At 55.2% G+C, this 21,517-nt stretch overlaps 1 protein-coding gene across 5 annotated transcripts in view; it reads right to left on the bottom strand.

Annotated features, from left to right (window-relative positions):
- Positions 1-21,517, bottom strand: part of LPIN1 (lipin 1) — a 70,831-nt gene that overhangs the window by 9,429 nt on the left and 39,885 nt on the right. For 4 of the 5 annotated variants that reach the window (XM_074285478.1, XM_074285474.1, XM_074285476.1 and 1 more), the window contains 11 exons: positions 20,683-20,805; positions 18,485-18,592; positions 16,813-16,942; positions 15,295-15,643; positions 14,389-14,482; positions 13,707-13,897; positions 12,944-13,037; positions 12,163-12,232; positions 10,000-10,089; positions 6,301-6,380; positions 923-1,049 (listed from right to left, as the gene is read on the bottom strand). In XM_074285478.1, the coding sequence (XP_074141579.1) occupies positions 923-1,049; positions 6,301-6,380; positions 10,000-10,089; positions 12,163-12,232; positions 12,944-13,037; positions 13,707-13,897; positions 14,389-14,482; positions 15,295-15,643; positions 16,813-16,942; positions 18,485-18,592; positions 20,683-20,805 (1,456 nt within the window). The remainder of the gene's footprint in view (positions 1-922; positions 1,050-6,300; positions 6,381-9,999; positions 10,090-12,162; positions 12,233-12,943; positions 13,038-13,706; positions 13,898-14,388; positions 14,483-15,294; positions 15,644-16,812; positions 16,943-18,484; positions 18,593-20,682; positions 20,806-21,517) is intronic. The other variant, XM_074285475.1, reaches the window with a different exon arrangement.

Below are 21,517 nucleotides of genomic sequence, written 5' to 3'. Positions count from 1 at the left end.
CTATTTGAGGAGGAGCTCCTTGAAAGCCAGCAGGCGTTCCTGGCTACTGGCTTTCTTTGGCTACCTAGTGCTTAGCACAGTGCTGGGCACACAGTTGGGGCTCAATAAATGCTTGTTGGCTTCCATGTAATTGATTTCCTTTATTGTAACCCTGTATTTTCTTTTTGCACTTAACTCCCCACTTCTGAAAAGAGGGTTTGAGCTTCTCAGAATGCCTGCCAGGAGACTGGGGGGAGGGTGAAATGTGTGTATGGTATGTGTGCACGTGTGCATGGATGTGTGTGTGCATTCATTCTATGGTATGGATATTGTGTGCTGTGCATGTACATGCAGGTATTGTATGGCACATGAATGTGCCGTGTGTGCATGCACTGCATGCATGTGGTGCTGCATCCATGCATGTGTGCATGGATGTGTGCACATTGAGTAGGGCTGTGTGCATGTCTGCATACATATGTGTGCGCACATTATATAGTGTATTTTGCATGTGAGTCTTGTCTGTGTGCATGCGTTATGGGATGTGTACATGCGTGTGCTTATGTGTGTACATTGTGCGTGCATTGTATGGGTCTGTGTGCATGTGTGTGCATTGTATGATATATGAACGTATATGCATTATGTGGTCTGCGTGTGGGTACATGCATTATTGAGATGTATGTTACATGCATGCATGTGCATGCATTGGGCAGGGCTGTTGTGTGCATACATGTGGACCCATGTACATGTGTGCAGGTCTGTGCATGTGCATGCATTGTGTGGGGCTGTGTGCATGCATGTGGGTACATGCATGTGTTGTGAGCTGCAATATGCATGCATACATGTGCATGTATGTGTGCACCACTGCTGCCTGTGCATGCATGCAGGTGTGTCGCACCAATCCTACTTCTAACCCACACAGACAGGAAAATGCAGGCAGACTCACGAGCTGGTCGGAGGTGAGGCGCAGAGTCTTCTTGTAGCTCACGTTGGACATCAGCGCGTGGAGGCTGGCGCCGGACTGCTTGGCCCCAACCGAGTCCTCGTCACTGGAGGACGTCTCATCCTTCATCCTGGAAGAGCGTAGATGCCCGTGAGCCCGTGCTTCCAGCAGTGACGGCAGGGGCCCCAGCTCCAGACCAATGGGGGAGCGCGGGGCTATCCTCCCAGTGGGGCCCCGGGGGGCCCTCAGCCTGTTCCCGCTCATGAGATTGCGGTGGGGGGAGCGGCGGGACAGGGCCGTCTTCCCACCATTCATCTCTCTAGACCACTTCCTGTCACTGCCCCTTAAGCAGAGACTTTACAGCCGGATTGTGGGCTGGGCTCCAACAGAAGGAGGCTAGCATTAAGCACGGAGCAGGAAGCCTCAGAGACTCACATAACCTCAGAGAGACCTCCAAGGTCCCCAGACTGGCCTCCCACCCTAGACATCAAAGCTCCAATCTGCCTCCCAACAACGACGGCACCTCAGAATACAGACGCCCTGCGGCCACTGAGGCCGCTCGACGCTGGCTGGGAAACGGGTCTAGATGACACAGAACAAAGAAGTCCAGGCTGGGCGTCACAAGGAACCGGATTCAAATTCTGCCTGGGTCACTCAACCACAGCTAGCCTCCATATAGCAGGTTAAGGTTTTCAAAGCCCTTAACTAACACACTTTATCTTGGATATATCCTGAGAAGTAAGGGCTGGTAGTAAGCCTGTTTTACAGATGAGGAAACTGAGGCAGTCAGAGGATGGCGGGGGTTTTGACAGACAAAAAGAGGAACATGAATGGGAACAGATGCTATACTGGGATTCAAGGAGCCAACAAGATGGAGAAATAATAACACAGAATCATCTGAAAAAGAGCCCGTGGGATTAATGGACTTCAAGCCCAACATGGAGACACGTCAACTTGTGTTCTTTTTTAAGATCTTCAAAGTGTTTCATGGAATACTTTTAACTCTTATAATGCTTAAAACCGTAGCCGCGTTACTCTTCCTGTGCAGATTTTTTTTTTTTTAATTTACAAATGAGAAAACTGAGGTGAGAGAAGGGATATGTTCAGTCACCCAGATAGGAAACAACTGAAGCAAGAAGGGAAGGCAAGGGGGCTGAAGGTCAGGCCACCCTGGCCCCCCCAGACTCTAGCGCCCCCAGTGAGGCTTCTTCTAGTCCTAGCGAGGCAGTCGGCCTGCTCTGGGCCGGCCCTCAGAGCCAGAAGCTTCGCCTGACTAAAACCCACATGGTGCCCCCGCGGCTCGTGGATCTTGCTTCTGACCATGGAGACTCAGGTCCTCTCATCACTTCCTCGGGACAGCTGTCAAGTCTGGCCCTCGAGCCTCAGTTTTCTCTTCTCTAGGATCGAGCTTCCACAGGTCACATATGTGTGTAAATGTGTCCCTGTGTGCATGTATGTGAAGTGTGTGAACAGTGCTGTGTGAATGTGCGTGAATGTATGTGAACGTGATGCACGAGAATGTGTATGAATGTATATGTGCACATATGCAAAGATGGGTGTGAATATGTATATTTGTGTGCACCTGTATGAGTGTGAATGTCATGTGTGAACATGTGTGTTCATGTGTGAATAAATGTATGCATGAGTATATGTCTATGTGTGTATATTATACTATGAATGTGTATGTGAATGCGCACGTATGCACTTGTGTCTGTGCAAATTTTATGAATGTGCATGTTAGTGTATGCGTGTGTGAATGTGTACATGTGTAAATTGTGTAAACAATTGTATGTTAATGTGTGTGCTCATCTCAGATGACCCCCCTCCCAGTTACTTCCCAGCTCCCATATTTTGTAGGACCACAGGAGCTGAGTCTGTACCCTTGCTCCACACAGGAACTACTTATTTATATAAATGTAAATTATATATGTATGTATGTGTGTGTACATGTGGGATATGTATATGTATATATCATGTGTGCAAATGTGCATGAATGTGTGTGACTAATGTATATGTGTCAACATGTGTGCATACATGTGTGTCAATGTGTGTACATGCGTGAGTGTGCATGTGAATGTGTGTACGTGCGTGTGTGCCCGGGGGGGGGGTCCTCTCCCTGGGCAGCCCCCTCTTGCTTTTCCATCAGAAGCCTCGGTATCGGCCGCTTGGTGGCCCCCACACACTGACATACAGAGCGAAATCCCCTGGAGGGTAGGGGCTGCATCTTGGTGTCTCCAGCTGGCGCTTCATTATTGCTTGCAGAATCAGCAACCCCGCTGGCCTGAGGTGCTTCAGTATCGGCTTGTCCGCGAGCTGAGCCCAGTCTGAGAGGCCGCCCGTCCCCGCAGAATTGGGCCCCCCAGTCGACCAGAGGGACTCGCAGCAGGAGGATGTGGATGTGGTGGTGACACCTTTGGAAGCGCGACGACCATGCTGGTTGTGGGAGGGATGGCCGCCTTGGGGCACACCCTGCCTCTGGCCGCCTCCTATGCCCCCTCAAGGCCTCAGTCTCCTCATTTCTAAAGGAAGGAGGGTGATGGTCTGAGTGACTCTGGACAGATCCTTCTCCATCTAAACTAGACAATCCGGACTAAGCTTGGCCACTTCCTAGCTGGGCAAAGTCACTACCCGGCTCTGGGCCTTAGTTTCCCCCACCTGCAAAATGAGAGGGTCTGATCAGATGACCCCTCCAGTTACTTCCCAGATCCCACATTTTGTAGGACCACAGGAGCCGAGCCTGTGCCCTTGCTCCACACAGGAATTACTTGTTTATATAAATATAAATTATATATGTATGTATGTGTGTGTATATGTATAAATTTGTATAAAGAGGTGGCTTTCCCAACATCTGGGCACTGTTTATTGTATTCCATACACAAAAAATGATTAATAAATATTTCTTGGGATGAACTGCATCATTGCCCAGAGAGGAATTGGCCCGGAAACTCTCCACAATACCCTCAAGCCATAAGATCACATGAAGATCACTCACTCACTCAATAGGCATTCATTAAACACCTACTGTATACCAAGTAGGCCCTCCTCTCAGGCAAAATCCTGCTGTGTGCAAATCTCTGGGCTCAGACTTCACATCTGACAGCAGCTAAGTTAGAACTTGTCACGGTGCACATTTTCCTGGCATTTTAATTTATTTGGACGGTGATGAGCTGTTTGCTCAATTATAGGACTTCAGGGGGTGTTCTGTCAGTCAAGCCAGGCAATTAGGGGAAGCCTCCAACACCTCTTTTAATCTGCTACATGAACCTGTCATTTCTTCAGGAGACGAGGATCCAGGCGCAGCTGCATTAAGCGCGAAATGCCCCCTCCCCCCCGCCCTCTTAATGAACAAACCGCCAACTTGTAACTTGTTTCCAAAATGGCATCGACTCCAGATTCTCCTGTCTTCCCCGAGAAGAGTGAAGGCCCAAATGATCCCAACCGGCGGACAGACTCAGGAATTCTTGAACAGGACAAACTCAGGAGTTTTTGAACAGGCTTTGGAATGGTGTTTCCAGGAAGCTTGTGATCTCCAAGCTTGGAAGCAGTGGCTCCAGCCCATCCTGGACTATGCGTCCCCACGACAGCGACCAAGCCACCCACACCACTCCCCAGGGCCACCAAAGCCACTCAGGGCTACCCACACCACTCCCCGGGCTGCCTGCACCACTCAAGGCCACCTATGCCACTCCAGGCCCCTGATACCATTATTCAGGGCCACCTGAACCACTCCCCAGGCCATCCACACAACTCTGGGCCGCCCGTACCACTCCCCGGGCCACCCGCACCACTCTAGGCCGCCCACACCATTCCAGGCCGCTCACGCCACTTTAGGCCGCCCGCACCACTCCAGGCTGCCTGCACCACTCCCCAGGCCGCCCGCACCACTCCAGGCCACCCGCACCACTCCCCAGGCCACCTGCGCCACTCCTGGCCGCTCACGCCACTTTAGGCCGCCTGAACCACTCCAGGCCACCTGCACCACTCCCCAGGCCGCCCGCACCACTCCAGGCCACCCGCACCACTCCCCAGGCCACCTGCGCCACTCCTGGCCGCTCACGCCACTTTAGGCCGCCTGAACCACTCCAGGCTGCCTGCACCACTCCCCAGCCCGCCCGCACCACTCCAGGCCGCCCGCACCACTCCCCGGGCCACCTGCGCCACTCCTGGCCGCTCATGCCACTTTAGGCCGCCTGAACCACTCCAGGCCCCCTGACCACTCCGGGCCACCAGCGTCACTCCTGCCAGCTTTTCTACCACTTTCACCCTCAGGAGCCAAGCGCCTCCCTCCGAGCAGACTGCCCTCTGATCCCTTCTCAACGAGCGGCTTCCCTTGCCACTGTCCCTAAGAAGATCCCGCTCTTCACCTAAGGCAGCATCAGCCCCACCTCCCACACAAACCCATGGAACCACGGCAGCCAGATACACCGACACACACGGCTTTTACCATCACATTGGAGCAATTTTCAGACTTTCCTGTCTCCCTCTTGACTCTCTCATTTAGCAAGTTTGGTACCTCTACTCCTGCAGAGTAGATAGGCCTGGACCTGTGTTCGAATCTTGTCTCAGACACTACCTCTACAACCTCCCCAAATCTCAGCTTCCTCATCTGTAAGATAAGCAATGCACCCACCTCAAACCTCAAGCAAGGCTATCCTTAAGGATCCACTGACGCACCAGAAATTTGCCAAGCATCATAGCCCTTATCTCCCACTGCACAGACGGCAATGAATGCCAGGCCTGAGCTGGTCATGCTGGGCCGGTCACTCAGTATTCTCAAATGTAAAATGGGGATAAGAGCACCTCCCTCCCACAGTTATTTTTGTAGAACAGGACCTGGCACATAGCAAGCGCTATTATTACAGCTCCCTGTACATGGGCCACATCTTCTATTAGTCTAGGAGTTCCATAATGCAAGGATCATGTCTCACATAGACTGTGTCACATATAAACACAGCCCCAAGGCTAACAGGGAAATATAGATATATACATAGATACATATGTGCATGTATCTTATATATGATAAATACATATTATATCTGTTATATAGTAGATTATAAAAGATGTGTGGTGTGAATAGATAAATAAGTAAATGAATGAATAAGTAAATATCAATTAATCCTCATCCTACTCCTGACATAGACAAGAAAAGGTTTTCAAAACTAATTTTTTTTAAATGATGCACCAAAGAGGAGGAAAATTCTTCAAAATCATACGAGTCCTAAGTGGCACTGGGAAAATATGCAATTGTGTGACCTCCCTTTTATGGACAGACTATTTGGTCCCTTCTATTTAGGGGTGTGATCAGCTCACAGAAAAGGGCCACCCTCATTAGCACCTGAGCTGGTGAAGGTCCAGCCACCCCAAGTTAGTCGGGGACATACCTGCTCCCGATGCTGAGCTTGGACGGCTGCTCCCCAATAATGATGCCCTTTCCGGACAAGCACTGCTCCGGCTTGCTTTCCTAGCAGAGGGGGAGGAGAGAAAGTGCATCAGTCCAAGGGGGGCCCATCCGTATGAGGCAAGACAAAGAAGCTTCCAAAATGACACCATGAGGTGAGCAGAACCAGGATCTGGCACATCATACGTGTTATGTACAAGTTAGTGAACATCATCAGGATAATTATTTACAGTCAGGATGAAATGAGAAAGTAGCATGTAGCTCAGTGCCTGGCACATAGTAGGAGTTTAATGGATGAAATGAGAAAGTAGTAAGTAGCTCAGTGCCTGGCACATAGTAGGAGTTTAATGGATGAAATGAGAAAGTAGTAAGTAGCTCAGTGCCTGGCACACAGTAGGAGTTTAATCCATCTTTCCTTCCTTCCTCATATGACGTGGCACATGAAACCCTTCGCTGGATCCCACATATCCACCTTGGTTGTGACCAAGGACTTGCCCTTTTTTCTCTGCAAATCCTCAAAGAAAAATCCTGGAGGCTTCTGTCCAATGACTCAAAGTAGTGAGTGGACACTGAGTATATCTGGATCTTCACAAACTCACTTCAGGATCAGCCACCTCTGATTTTGGGGGGCCAACTGGATGCTCACAGACACCCCAGACATCCCTTCTCAAGTCATCACTTAGAAAAGCAGCTCTCCTCATGCAGGGGCCCTACGCTCTCACCTCCCACTCCCTGGGGAGCCCATGGCTCTCCCCGGGTGACCACCGATTCCTTCACGATTTAAGCAGATGCCCCTTCTGGGACTTGGGGCTACACTCCCTGCATGCTGCTCCTCTTGACTCTTCATCCATGGCTGTCTACGCCCCCACCCATAGCTCTGGCTCAAAGCTCCGGCATCCCCCAAAGCTTTGGGGTTATTCCCTTTAAATCCATCTCTTCTCTGCCAAGTCTTCCGCTTACTCCCCCTCTCCTTTTCTCAGCACCCCAAGCTTCCAGCCTCCATCCTCTCACTTCTTGCCTGGCTCCTAAGTAGCCTGCCAATTCCTGGTCTTTCCTCTCTCCATCCATCCCTTCCCACCTTCAAAAGCAGCTTCCTCATGATGCTGCTGCTCAAAAGTCCTCAGAGCTCCTTGCTGTCTCTCCCGGCCAATCGGCCCCCCACGGGCTTCTCCAGACAGACTGCTCCCCATCGTGTTCCCTCCCTGGGCTTTGGAATGGACTGCCCTGCCCTACCCTCCTCACAGCTACTTCTTAGTTTCTTTCTGGACTTGGCTCTGGTGTTCCCTCCCAAAATTAACCTTTCCTGATTCTCCTTCCTCCTCTGCATGGCTCTCCCTCCCTGAAACCATCTTTTTTATTTATAGATACATCCATGTTGGATTCCCCAGCAACAGAACGTAGACTAGTGGGAAGAGAAGCAATATTGGATACTAAGTGACTAGCACAGAGCCTCGTATATTCTAAGGCAGGGGTTCTCAAACTACGGCCCGCGGACCAGATGCAGCCACTGAGGACGTTTATGAGGCCTGCTGGGCTATGGCAAATGGGCTGAGGGGCGGAGATGGAGTGGGAGCTTTTGTTTTTACTATAGTCCGGCCCTCCCACAGTCTGAGGGACAGGGAACTGTCCCCCTATTTAAAATGTTTGAGGACCACTGGTCTTAAAAGATAATGTTGATTGAGTCTAGGGGATAGGTAGTGAGCTCCCTGTCACTAGAGGTCTTCAAGCAGGGGCTTTATGATGACTTGCCAAGGATATTATAAGTAGGGCTAGACTAAAGCACTGTATCAGGGCACAGGAAGGGCAGAGACACAATTTGCAAACTCTGGACTGTAAAGAAATGGAAATTACTCATCAGCCAATCAATGAACATTTATTAAGCACCTACTATGTACTAGACACTGTGCTAAGTACCGGAGATACAAAAAAAGACAAAAGTCAGTCCCTGCTCTCAAAGAGTTTCCAGTCTAAGGGGGGAGATAGCTTGTTCTTATCTCTCCTCGGAAGGCCTTTTCTAGGAACTAGGAAACTAGGCCAGGAATTTTCAGCAAAGCACTGGAGAAACATTCTCCCATCCTTATGGAGTGGAGAGAGAAAAAGACAGAGTGGTAGCCCACTTAGCACGGTATCTATTACATAGTAGGCACTTAATAATTGCACATTGACTGACTAGAGGTAGCAAGAGACAAAGAGGCAGATGGGAGCAAACCTTTGACCGTGTACTGGGAGCACAGTACATAGTACATAGTAGGCACTTAATAATTGCACATTAACTGACTAGAGGTAGCAAGAGAGAAAGAGAGGCAGATGGGAGCAAGCCCTTGACCGTGTACAGGGAGAAGTCACTAGTGAAGCCCGGTCAGCGGAGGAGGAGGTCTCTGGTGGAGTGCCAGAGATCTGTCCTTGTCCCCGGGCTGCTGAACTGTCTTCCCCAGTGCCTTGGATACAGACACAGACGAAGGCTTTTCAGATCTGATTCTTCAGCACTAGCTAACATCCCAGAATATGGGGTTGGGAGGAAAAACAAAAGGTTTACCCTGGGTAAACCATGGCTCAAATTAAATTAGAAAAATATAAAATCCTGTGCTTTGATTCCAAAAATCAACTGCAGAAGTACAGTGGGAAGGAGGCAGTTTATCTGGAAAAGAGCTGGAGGTTTTGAATGGACTACATGCTCAACACACGCTTCTTCTCTGAACCGCCGGCCTCTGAAGCCCCCCAAGACCATTGGCTGCCCTGAAATGGACTCAGACCCAACATGGCAGCTCCCACCCCCGGGCCGGGCTGGTCCCTTGCCTGTAGGGCCTCTCTCCTCACCACTATATCTTAGCATCCCTCATTCCCTTCCAGGTTCACTTCCTACAGTAGGCCTTTCTGGAGCCTCTCCAGCCCCCCTCCAAAATATTACTTTGTGTTCATTTTTTATAAACTTTGCCTTAGAGACAAATTGTCTTTTTAATTAGAATGGAGACTCCCTAAAGACAGGATCCACTGTATCCCCAGCACTTAGCCCAGGGTCCAGCACACAGTAGGTGCTTACTGAGTGCTGCTAATGAGGCCTCTGGCTTGACCAGATCGTGCCCAGATTGCTCTGTTCAGAGCCAAGTGTTACATTTTGGGATGTTTGTTTGCAAGTTGGAGGCTGCCCAGAGGGATAAGGGTGACCTCAGACCCAGTATGGCACATCATGCCCTCTTCAAACACTGGCAATCCAATCCAGTCTTAGGTACATGTTTTATGTAAGATGAGAGTCGGGAGTCAGCAGGCTGTCAAAATATGATGGGGAAAAATGTGTGTGCCCATTTCTACCAGAAGTGTGGGAGGTCTCCCCAGCTGAACCAAGACATTGCCAATGAAACATCTGTTCCAGGAACACAGGGATTGGGCCCATGAATATTCTGGAAGGGCGGAGGGGCTCCAACGATAATAATAAAAATAGTAGCAACAATGCAGATCACCGGCAGGACATCCTACTCATAGAACTTTGAACTTAGAAGAACTTTGGGACAAATTCTCCTTCAATATCCACAAGCCCTCTGGCCTAAGTGACTGAATTCATCTCTCTGGGTCTCAATTTCCTCGGAATTGGACCAGAAGATTATTTTTGCCTAAACACACTCTGCTGCAGGATCCTATATCCCTTCCCCTGGCAGCCAGCGCCAGATTTTCCATCTCTGTTTACCTCTTTGACTGTGTTCCGTCCTCTCCATGAGAACCACCATCTTCCTCCCTTCCGAGGCATCTTGTCCCTCACAATGGACTCCACTGTGGCCTGTTGCAAATGGATGGAACATAAATAACAGAACCAAAAGGGAAAGACGGAGCGTTCCATGCAAACCGAAAAAACATGCGGGTGACGTGATGGAAAGCAAAGGAAGCTGGACGTACAGGCTGGGAGCTGTAAATCTTAGAAAAGCAAAGCTTAATGGTGTCCAGAATTATATGAAGGTAGCTTAAGCATGAATACTTAAGAAAATGTTAAAGGAAGAACAAAAAACAAAAACACAAAAGAGGAAGGGAAAGACCAACAAAGAAAATATTAGAAACCACTAGCAATTAGTAAGCAGGGCAGCTTGTAAATGAGTAGTCAGAGGCTTTGAGGGTAAACCACCTGCTTGCAACAACAAGGTAGGTCAGGAGAAGCATCACTCGTCCAATGTGCAGAGTGGGGAAACCGAGACTCCATGAAGTGAAGCCAAATAAGTGCCTGAGCTTCACAACTAATCAGTATGAGAGCCCAGCAGGGACCAGAATCCTCACCCCAGGACGAGGCGCCTTTGAGTTCTTTTCAAAAAGGCTTTTAGCAAAGAAATCAAGAGGAATTGGGCAGAAATTATGGGATGGAGAACTGTTTCAAGTGATACAAAGAGGCATGGATAATACTTGTTCCTTTCATAACAAAATCGTTCATCTCAATTTTGAATCTGAAACAGACACAATCGACTTCAGCCTTACACTCTATATTCAATTCAGGGCTCACTAAGCTAGAAAGCTCTCGTGAGGACGTACTGCCTGGTGCTCTGACAGAAAGGCTGCCCTATGCAGATGTGACATGGTGTGATCCCAACACCCCTAACCAGAGGAGGGAGGACATCTCAGGCATGAGACACACACGGGGCAAATGTGTGGAGGTGGGAAGGGACAATGACAAAGGGTCTCAAAGGACTGAAAATGGCTGGAAGTAGCACGAGGTAAGGCTGAAAAGGTATTTTGGAGCCAAACTAGGGAGTGAGCATTTTATGCAAGCAATAGAAAGACAATGAATCAAGGGGGAATTCTGTTTATTCTGGTGGAATGAATATTTAATATGTGATTAAATATTCATCCCTGATTTCCTGATTCCTTTCTAACAACCAAATATTTCTACATAACCACCTGGAGGACATTTCCACTCTCAAGTAAGTGCTCTAATTCTCTGGGGTTCCAGAATCAGATGCAGGGAGAGATGCTGGTCAATTTTACAGGTAAGTAAAGGAGAAGAGAGAGACAGAAACCAAGATAGAGAGAGGAAAGGAGAAAAACAGAAACAGAGACAGAGAGAAAGACAGAGACAGAGAGAGACAGAGAGACAGACAGAGACAGGCAGACAAGAGACAGAGACAGAGACAGAGACAGAGACAGACAGAAACAAGAGAAGAGGAGAGGCCAGCAGAGATACAAAGAGAGACAGAGAAACTAAAACAAGATTTTTTTTGGCCTCACGGGATTCCTGACGCTCTATTTCTGTGTGGTAGGGGAGGGCGATTTTCCTTTTTGCCTTTGTTTCCCCCAAGCCCAGCATTCTGCCCAGTATACAGTAGGTACTTAATAAATGTTTGCTGGATCCAAGAGAAGGCTCAGCTAGGCCCTCCAGGAGGCCTTCCTAATCTCCTTAACTGTTTCTACCTTCTCCCTCTTCACATCATAATGCATTTATTTGCCTGATCTATCTATTGAGTGTGTTTATTAACCACCTACTGTATGCCAACCAGTGCTAAGCCTTCTGGGAATATAAAGGAGGATGGAGATGATCACCAGCAGCCTGCACCTCCGAGTGCAGGGTGGCTCTGGACCCAGAGGCCTCAGGGCCAGGCCTCCTGCCAGAGCTGTGTTCAGCCTCCTCAGAGAGAGGCGTAAGGGTCACAGAGGGTGGGGCTGCTGCTTCGGGGGGCAGGGAAAGCCCCACGGAATCCTTTACATGGGGTGACCCCTCCACACACAGAAGGCGGGAGGCTGCCCTCGGCTTCCTATCCACTGAAGGGCTTGGGTGAAGGGGGCAGTGAGGTCCCCGCCCACCCCCCAATGTCCCCCAGACCAGGCCAGGGGCCACCTCCCCAAGCCCCCCCAGGTTCATGCCGAGGCTCACCTTTGGCAAAGGTTTCTGGAAGGCCTGCATGGCCAGCAGGAGGGGGGCTGCTGTGGTCCAGTTGTAGTACCTGAGGCAGAGAAAATGGGCAACAGTGAGACCCCTCCATGCCAGAGCCCCCCATGTTAGTGCCTTCCCTTTGAAATGCCTCTCATTTGCCCTGGAGAAGGGAGGAAGCAGAGGAGGGGAGTGGAGGGGGAAGGAAGGGGACCGGGGGACCTATGTGGCTAGACTGCCTTCCTATTTTCAGGACTGCTGTCTTGTGTACCATAGGCAGTTAATAAATCCTTCCTTTCTGGTACACAGTAGGTACCTAATAAATGCTGCTTGTTTAATTGGTGCCCCCAGGCAGACCTGCATTCAGACAGCCAAGTGCTGAGCACGGTCTTGTCCAGCGAGTGATGGAAGCCCCGGCCAGGCTGCAGGAAAGGGGGGAGCCCTGGCCCTGGTCAGATCTGCCGGCCCCTCCCCCTCCCGCCTCTACTCCAAGTGCCCCCGGCCGTGCCCCTGCTTCGGGCCCTTAATCACAAGCCAATCTCCAGCCTGGCCCGAGAGCGAGGACCTCGGCGAGCCCGGGAAGCTCAGCCCCCGCTCGGTCCAGGACATCCTCCGAGAGGGCGGGGGGCACTGAGAAGGCAGCCCAGCAGCTGGGCCTCCCACAGGCCGCGATGCCCCAGGAAAAGCCGTCACGGGCACGGAGGCCCCAAAGCCGGCCGCGAGGAGGGCGCTCGGCCAGGGGCACCCAGAGGCCCGGGCCGCCCCCACCTCGCCGGGAACTCACTTGCTCCCGATCTTCACCACCAGGTTGGGGTCATCGATGATGGCGGGGTTGTCCACAAACTGCTGATAGGACACTTCTTGCTCTAAGAACTCGTCTGCAGCCCCCGCGGGCCGGGGAGAGAAAGGGCGCGTCACTCGGGACCCCCTGGGTGAGACCCCGCCCCTCGCCGCTAACCCTGGGGCTCCCGGGAGGCCTCCCGGCCAGGGCAGCCTGAGCCGCCAAGGAGGCTGCGCCCTGGGGGCGGGGCCAGGGCCCCACAAGGGCGGGGCGGGACCTCCGAGGGCCTTAGCCCGCCCTGTCCCCTCAGACACTCTGCTCTGGATCCTCACACACCGGCCCCCTGTACATTAGGGAAACTGAGGCACAGAGCCAGGGAGGGGGGCGCGGGCCCAGACCGCCCGAGCCCCCCATGACGTGTCCGGCCGGGCTCAGCCCCAGATCATTGGGTGCCGCGAGCGCCAGGAGGCTGCAGTCTGTGTCTCTCACCCTCCCCTCCCCCCCAAAAGGAACAGGGAGCTCGGCAGCTCCATCCTATCTGGAACACTCTCGAGGCCCCGCCCCCCAGGAGGCCCCGCCCAAACTTCTTTGGGGGGGCAGACGGCAAGTTTCTTCTATGTATAATAGCCAATAACCCTCGGGCCCTGCTCCGCCCCTCCCGCTCCCCAGCACCGCAGGCCCCGCCCCTCCCGGGCTCCAGCCACAGCCTCCGCAGTGCCCGCCGGCGGCCAGCAGAGGGCGGCGCGAGCCCAGCCGCAGCCCTCACCCTTGGTGATCTCCTTGCTCTCGCTGAGCCCCCCGCAGAGCGAGATGGCGATGGAGGGCAGCTCCCGGGGGCCGTCCGAGGTGCTCTCCACGCCGCTGTCCGCGCCCGAGCTGCCCACCGACTGGGGGGACTGGCTGGCCGAGCGCAGCCCGCCCTCGCTGCAGCTCTTGGCCATGCCACTGCCGTCGCCGCTAGGGGGCGACAAGGGCCGGCCGTGAGGTCGGGGGTCCCTGCCCCGCCCGGGGGAGGGCGCCCCCTCCCCACAATCCGGGCTCTCCGCCCCCTGCACCCCGCTCTCCTACCAAGCGCCGGCTCCTGCACCCTGCGCCCCGTGCGGGTCCCCTCCCCACCCCTGCCTCGGCGTCCCCAGCTGAGAGGCCAGCGCATCGTCTGCGGGGTCTCCGACGCCTTTCCAGGGCCACGGGTATTGAAATGAGCATCGGAGGCTCTGGGTTCAAATCCAGCCATTCAGAGTTCCATCCCGGCGCAAGCCCCCTCACCCCCCCCCTGCGCGAGCCCCCTCACCCCCGGGCAGCCCCGCACCATTTGTAAGAGGGGCTCAGTCAGGAGCCTCGAGAAAAAGTGGGGGCTGGGAGCCAGGATTCCCGCACAAAGGCCTGGGGGGAAGGGAAGAGGTTGGCCAGCCCCTCCCCCAGCCTCGGCCGAGAGCCATGGAGCTTACTTTTTGGGGAAATAGAGGGCGGCCACTTCGGGGTCCATGTCGGGCAGGTCGTCCAGGTAGACGCCATCGGCCCCCAGGTGTCTGCTCCTCTTGTCTGAAAGCGCAAGGCAAGGGGGGGGGGGGTCGGGGTGGCCCCACGAGGTCAGGGCCCCCCCACGAGATCAGAGTGACCCTTAGGAGCTCAGGGCCCCAGGTCAGACCCTGGGGCTTTCTGTGACTTGGAACATCCCCCGCCTCGTGTCCCTCGCTTAACCCTGGGCACCAGTCCCAGGGCCAGGATTCCAATCCCCCTCCCTGGCCTCCATGACCCCTGAGGTCCCCTCCCAACCCGGCTCTGGTTTGCTTCCAAATCCCCGCCCAGTCGGAAATCCAATTTGGGGCACAGCCTGTTAGCTTGGGGACCACGGCTGAACTTATGGGCCAGACCCCGAGGACCAGGCTCCCCAGAAAGCAGAGGCAGCGTGGGCCAGGCTGCAGACACCCCGCGAAGCAAAGGGGGATGCAGAGAGAGACTTTTCCCCAGGCAGCTGGGAAGGCCAGCCTCCCTGCCTCCATCAGACCCACTGAGCACACGCAGAAACCAATCAGGAGAGAACCAGAGGATTTTCAGGCCTATCTCTTATGCAGCACCTGGCCTCCCTGCCTCTTCCCTGGTTCTGATTGGCTCCCCGGGGCCTCCCTGCTTCTGGTTGGCTTTCTGGGACCTCCCTGGCTCAGACGGCTCCCTGGGGCCTCCCTGCCTCCCTTCCGGTGTCGTCATTCCCCACCAGCACACCCTCCCTCCCGCTCAGGACCCAAGATGCCCGCCCACTGCCCCCACCTCCTACCACGGCACCCGGATGCCCGGGCCCCCCCACTGCCTCGGTCTCCCCCGCAGGCCCTTTTGCCGGTGGCCCCAGCCCTCACCTCTTTTCCTGGAGGGAGAGTCCATCTTGGTCCCCTGGAGGTTGGAGTTGGGGTGGGGCGGCTTGGACTCCTCCAGGGAGGGCGGGGGCGGGGGCGGGGGCGGAGCCACGGCTGGAGCAGTGGGGGCGGGGGCGGCCGCGGCCGGCTCCTGGGCGTGCTCCCCCGAGCGGGGGCCCTCGAGCGGGGCCTTGGCCTCCTCCGGGGGCGGGGACCCCTCGCTGCGGCCGCCCGATGGGGAGGGCGAGCGGTCACTGACGGTCTCCGAAGACTCGCTCTGAATGACCCGGAAAAGCGTCTTCTCCGAAAAGCTTCTGTTGGCCGAGTCCTTCACCTTGTGCGGGGCCGCCGTCTGGGGGGGAGGGCCGGGGTCACGGCGAGCCCCACCCGAGAGCGGGCCCCCTCCCGCTCAAAGGACGGCACTTTTTCTTGGGGGGAGCAGGGGGATCTACCCAGCACACAGTAGGTGCTCACTACACGTCTGTAGGCGGGGTGGCAGAGGGCGCGTTACCCTCCCCCTCATTAATTGTCTCAGCTCCCCAGCGGTTAGAGCGGCTCCTCCCGAGGCTGCGGGATTCTGGCCGGGGGCTCCCTGCGCTTCTGGCACTCTGGGATAAAGCCCCGTGGGCCCATCCTAGTGGTGACTGCCCGACTTTCTCCGGAGCTCTTTCAGGAGGCCGTGAAGGGGGAGGGGCGCCCTGCCCTTTCTGGGGCTTATTAGACCGCGGGACTCCCGCAGCCCGTCCGGACCACTCGGGCGGAACCGCTCACCACTCGGTAAAAGTTTGGAACAAAGTTCCCAACTGGAGGGCCCCTCCCAACAACAAGCGTGGATTGAGTAAGTGCCCACTGTATGTGCGAGCGCTTGTTACCACATCTCGTCCGCCCTGACAGAGGCAGGGGGTGTCCTGAGCCCCGTTTTACAGACCGGGAAGCTGAGGCAGGCGGGCGCAGGGACTTGCCCAGGACCACTCAGCCAGTCGCTGAGGCTGGTTTGAATCTGGGCCTGCCAGTGCTCTAACCACTCGGCGCCCCAGCCTGGCAGTCAGGAGGCCCGAGCTGAAGCCCTGCCCCGGACCCCGTGGGCCGGCTGGTTAAGTTTCTCAGATGCCATTAAGACTGCAAGCTTCCTCACCCTGGAGGTCCAGATTCAGACTAAAGGGGAAAAGACTGCTAGGATTCTGAGCTGGGAGAGACTTGCGAGAGTATCTTCTAATTCAGTGGGGCAGGAGACCCGACTCTTACCGGCTGGGGGACCCAGGGTCGCCCCCTCCCGGCTCTGAGCCTCAGTTTCCCCATCTGTAAAGCCAGGAGCAGTTGCCCCCGAGGCTGGGAGGTCACGGCCCAGGACATGAGTGAGAGACTGCGCCTTCCTCCCAGTGGCTCCCGGAATGGGGACAACACGGTCCACTTGGGATGACGGAGGGGCCGGATCCAAAAGGGCCGGCCCCTCCTGAGGCCTTCCGAGGATGGGGGGGGGGCTGGGCAGCCATCTCCCCACTGGGGCCCCTCTGGACCCACCTTGGCAGCCTGGGGCAGCTCCCCCCACAACCACAGCATCTCGGGATTGTTCTTCTGCAAGCCCCGCTCCAGGGACTTGCCGACCAGTTCTGAATCACTCTTAGGCGTGGCGGGGCGAGACCCCGAAGGGCTGGGGGGAAGATGAGGCACAAATTAGCAAACACGCGCCCGCCCTTCCAGCCCCAGTCGGCGAGGAGGAGGGCAGAGCCACAACTAGGCAGGGCGCCCGGGCCTGTGGCCCGGCACCCCGTGGAAAAAGCACCTCCAGCGTCCAGCAGCACACAAATTAGCCACCAGAGAGCAGCCCCCCCAGTCTCCCGCTGCTGCCCTGCGCTCAGAAGATCCTGCCCCAGCTCTGGCTCCGACTGCGCCCGCCGCCCACCACCCACCCCGCCCAGAGGTGCCGAGGAGAGGCAGGAAGGAGAAGGCGCCCCAAACTCCCACCCCCGTCTCCCCCGGTGCACGGAGCAAGCAGGCCGAAGTCTCGATGCGCCGTAATCCTCATTAGTCACTTCAAAAGGTGAGAATTCTAGCAAAATTTCACAAAAATCAATCACTTCGATAGAATAAAATGTGTCATTTCCACAGGGCTGAGTGGTGGCCATCTAGCCTCGGCTAAAGCGCCGCTGGTGACGGGGAGCTCACTACCTTCCTGGGCCGACTGGTCAGAATGTCTCCAGATGTCCAGTCTGCCGTCCTAGTCTCTCCAGCCGCCCCGACAGGTGCCAAAAGCAGCCGCGTGGGGAAGCTTGCCCCACGCCCTCTCCAGGGCGGCGCCTTCTCTCTGCGGGCGGCGCCCTAATTCCGTACACAGCTTGTCCGTGTGTATGCTGTCTCCTACTTTGGACTATAAGCTCCCAGAGGGCAGGGACTCTGTCTCTGCTTGTGCTCCATTTCTTAGCACAGTTCATGGCACACAGTCGGTGCTTAATAAAAAAAATACACATATATATCTAGACAAATCCAGCTCGGGGCCTCGGGTTCCAAATCCGGTGCTTTCTCCTCAATCAGTCAAGCAATATGTATATATATATATATATCTGGAGTCTTGCCTCTGCCATCACTAGCTGGGTGACCGAGGGCACAGTCGGCCGCTGTCTCTGGTGACCTTTGGCTCCAGGAGGACCACCAGTGGGCAGAGCAGGGGAAGGGTCGTACAAGTGGGGGAGGTATACAGTGGGCACAATGAATCTGGCGGCGGGAGCTTTGCTCCGCCTGGGCACCCGGAAGCCCAAGCTGGGGACAGACAGGTGGCCAACACCAAGGGCCCACAAGTCAGTGACACTCCTGGGGGCTCAGTTTTCTCCTCTCTAAAATGGGAATAATCCTCCTCTCGCTCTCTTCCTCACCAAGCTGCCGGGAGGAAGGTGTTTTGCAAACCACGGCCCTACAAAATGCAAGTCAGAGACCACACCAACCACGAGAGGCGGCTGCACCTCCACGCTGACCAGTCAGCTCACTCGCCCACTTAAGGCGAGAAGGAAACCCTGTCTGCGTCATTAGTTTAAGCCAGAAGGAAGTGTTAGACCAAATGCGCATGCCATCAGCTGATTAGGAAATTAGTTGATTCTATTAACTCTCCAATCAGAGTTAACTAAGCACGGGTCACCACGCTGCATCCCGTCCACGGATCTACCACCGCAGGCCCCCATTGGAGAAATGCGCCATTTACCTTTCGGAGGAATGGAAATGGGAGGACTGTGGAGGACAAGAGCTAGAAAGGCCGCCTTCCGCCATGACCGTGAGCTGAGGGGAGATCCTTTGGCAATCTACTGGCTCACTGGATCCCACCAGATTCAGAGAAAGAAAAAATCAGAGTCAGTCATCAAAAGGAAGCAAAAAACCGAATCTGTGACCTGGGCCTCCTGAAGGCTGGGAGAACCGAGCCAGAAAACGGAGCTGCCGAAGCTCGGGACCCGAGGCGGGGGGGTTCGCGCCGCGGGGACGGAGCGACGTCCGAGCTGGGCTCCGATCACGGACCCATCAACCCGTTTTCGATTCTGAGACTGATTTCAATGGACGCGTCCCTTTTGTGCTCCTTTGTATTTTATCTCATGAACCTAAAGCCGCCGTCCTAAGGGCTCCAGAGTCTGGCCAAAGGTCCGAAAAGGGGAAAAAAGGGAAAAGGCTGAGAGCCGTGACTTGAGGGCACATCCTTGAAGAGGAGAGAGGTCAGCGGTCACGGAAGCGACCCTCTCCTCACCTCGGTCGGATGAGGTCCTGGAAGTTCCCAGCCAGCCATTGAACCAGCAGGGCCTGTCTCCCCGGCTCTCGACTCCCGGAAGAGGAACGCTCCTTGGGCTCAAAAATCACTTCCTGGAGAGGGACGAGAGCTGAGGGACTGGGGAGGGCCCGAGTCAGGAGCTCCCAGGCTCGGAAACCATCAAGCTCTCTGAGCACTGGACCTGGGGGTGGGGGAGGGAATGAGATCCCCGATAGAGTCCCCCTGAAAACTACATCACGATGACTTCCTCTCTAGAACAACATCGCAGACCAAGCAGTACCCGCTGGTGACGCCATAACTGGAGGGGGGGTGCCGATAGGCCTTCCTTTACGGATAAGGCGAGATCTCGAGAAGGGGGGCGCTATCTGTGAGCCAAAGGACCCGTGGCTCCCGCCCCCAAATAAAGGGCGGTTTCCTGAGCATCGGGGTCCTCTGAGAGATCTGCCGGCAGGGGGTGAACAGTGGGCACACGCTCTCTTGTTGGGGTACATGGCAATGGCCAACCAGGAACCAGGGGTTCCCGCACCCGAGAGGCATCGAGGGGGACGCCGGGAAAGAGCTCCCGTGTGGAGGGCCTCCATTTCTAACTCTCCTGCAGACTCTGCCTGGGCCAAAGAATCCCATGCTTTCTGTGGGAAAGGAGCGAGCCACATTGAGGGCGTTTGGTTTTCCAAATGTCCTTTAAAAAACCCTTTTAAAGTGTGCTCTGATCAAGGGTCCAGTGGCTCAGGCACCCAGAGGGCCCGCGCTCACACCCCAATGGGAGGTTCCCGGCAGCCCCCCTGACTCGTGTCCATGGGCCCAAGGCAGCAAGATCCGGATTTGGGTGCCACCGCTCGCCCATCCTGGTCATGGGACCCAGGGCAGGGGCTTCGCCCCTCAGGGTCCCGGGCAGCCTTGAGACCACCAGCTAACATTCAGGGTCTCCTTTGGCGGAGGGAGCTCCCTCACCGGGAGGTCCCAGGATTATGAGACCAAAGGTCCCCAACAGGAAACAACTTCCAGAACGTTCCCAAAGGATGACCTCCAAGTCCTCCCACACTTACGGAGCAGTTTACATTCATGAGCCCTTCACGGAGAGGCTCCCACATCCACCCTGGAGGGTTTAGCTCATTTTACAGATGAGGAAACCGAGGCACGCAGCTAGGAAGAGTCCCAACACCCACTGCGGCCCATAGCAGGGCACAGGCATGAGACCCCCTGGCCTTTACTCGCAGCCCCGGCTCTCCAGAGCCCAGGGAAGGGACACTGGTGCTGGCCGAGTCTGGCCCCGCCCAACCACAGAAAGCCCCTGAGACACAAGGCCGGACGTGGACAGAGGTATTGCTGCCACCTGAGCCAGGGAAGCGGCACAGCATGGCGGGCACCGGGGAGACGGGCGCCCTCCTGTTACAGGAAGCTGTGACTACCCCCAGACTGGCGCTCTGCTTTCCATGATATAACACATACAAGACCCGGCAAGCATGGGCCTCGGGCTACGACCAGGAAATCCAAGGTGGGAAGCAGCCGAACTCAGGCCCCCTTCTTTTCCCCATCCTCCCCTCCCAAACTTGTGGGGGTCCCTAGGAGCAGAAAGAAGCCGGGTGCCTGAGCTCCTCCAGCCCGGCCCCCCACACAGGGTCAGTCAGGTGGCAGTGGCCGCTTACCTCTGGTTGGGCGACCACTCTTTATCTGAATTAGTGTAACACGCCGGCGGCAGGAACGTTGGGCTGGGAGGCTTCTTCTGGGGTGCTTCATCTCTAAATGTAGGTACGTCGTGAATAAGGGTTCTGGAAAATGAAAAACAGGGCATCCTGTCAAACCTGCCCCCCCGCACCTGCAGACTGACCTCACGGCCGCTGGCCCGGGACGCCTTGTTCCCCAACCTCCGTTTCACAGACGTGAGAAATCAATGTCCCCCGTCATCAGCGCAGGCTCCCCCTGGGTTGGGGAAGGGCAGCCCCACAGAGGTCCACGACTAAGGATCAGGCAAGCAAGGAGGCGCAGGCGGTGTGAGCCAGAGGGCACGAGTACAAAATTCTGCCATTGTGGCCTCCAACCTCTTCAACTTTAGGCCTTGGGCCCACCTCGGTCTCAATTTCCTCCTCGGTAGCAAGATGGGGGTTAGACTAGATGGCCCCTCAGGAGCTCCGGAGGGGCTGCTCCATAAAAGGCCCCAGAAAAAGCCCCAGAAAAGGCCCTTCTCAGCCAGTGCTAGAGGGAGCTCCTGGCCAGTCGACCTGGGCGGTGGCCCTGAGGCCTTCTAGCCTGGAAATCCTGTGACTGAGACCCAGGGAGCTTCTAAAGAGACTTTAAGCTTCTCTCCCATGTGCTCTACTGCCTCAGTTTCCCAATCTGTAAAAGGAGCAGTCAGACTAAACAGCCCCCAGGGTCCCTTTTTGCCCTGATGGAAGCAGAGCCCAAACCCATGGGTGCCAGAGCACTGATCAGCTCCCTTACCTGTCCTAAGCACTGGACAGCCCAGCCCCAGGGCAGGATGGG

This window comes from Sminthopsis crassicaudata, chromosome 2 (assembly GCF_048593235.1).
Source record: "Sminthopsis crassicaudata isolate SCR6 chromosome 2, ASM4859323v1, whole genome shotgun sequence".
In the NCBI taxonomy this organism is placed as follows: Eukaryota; Metazoa; Chordata; class Mammalia; order Dasyuromorphia; family Dasyuridae; genus Sminthopsis; species Sminthopsis crassicaudata.
This window is presented reverse-complemented; position numbering and strand designations above follow the sequence as displayed.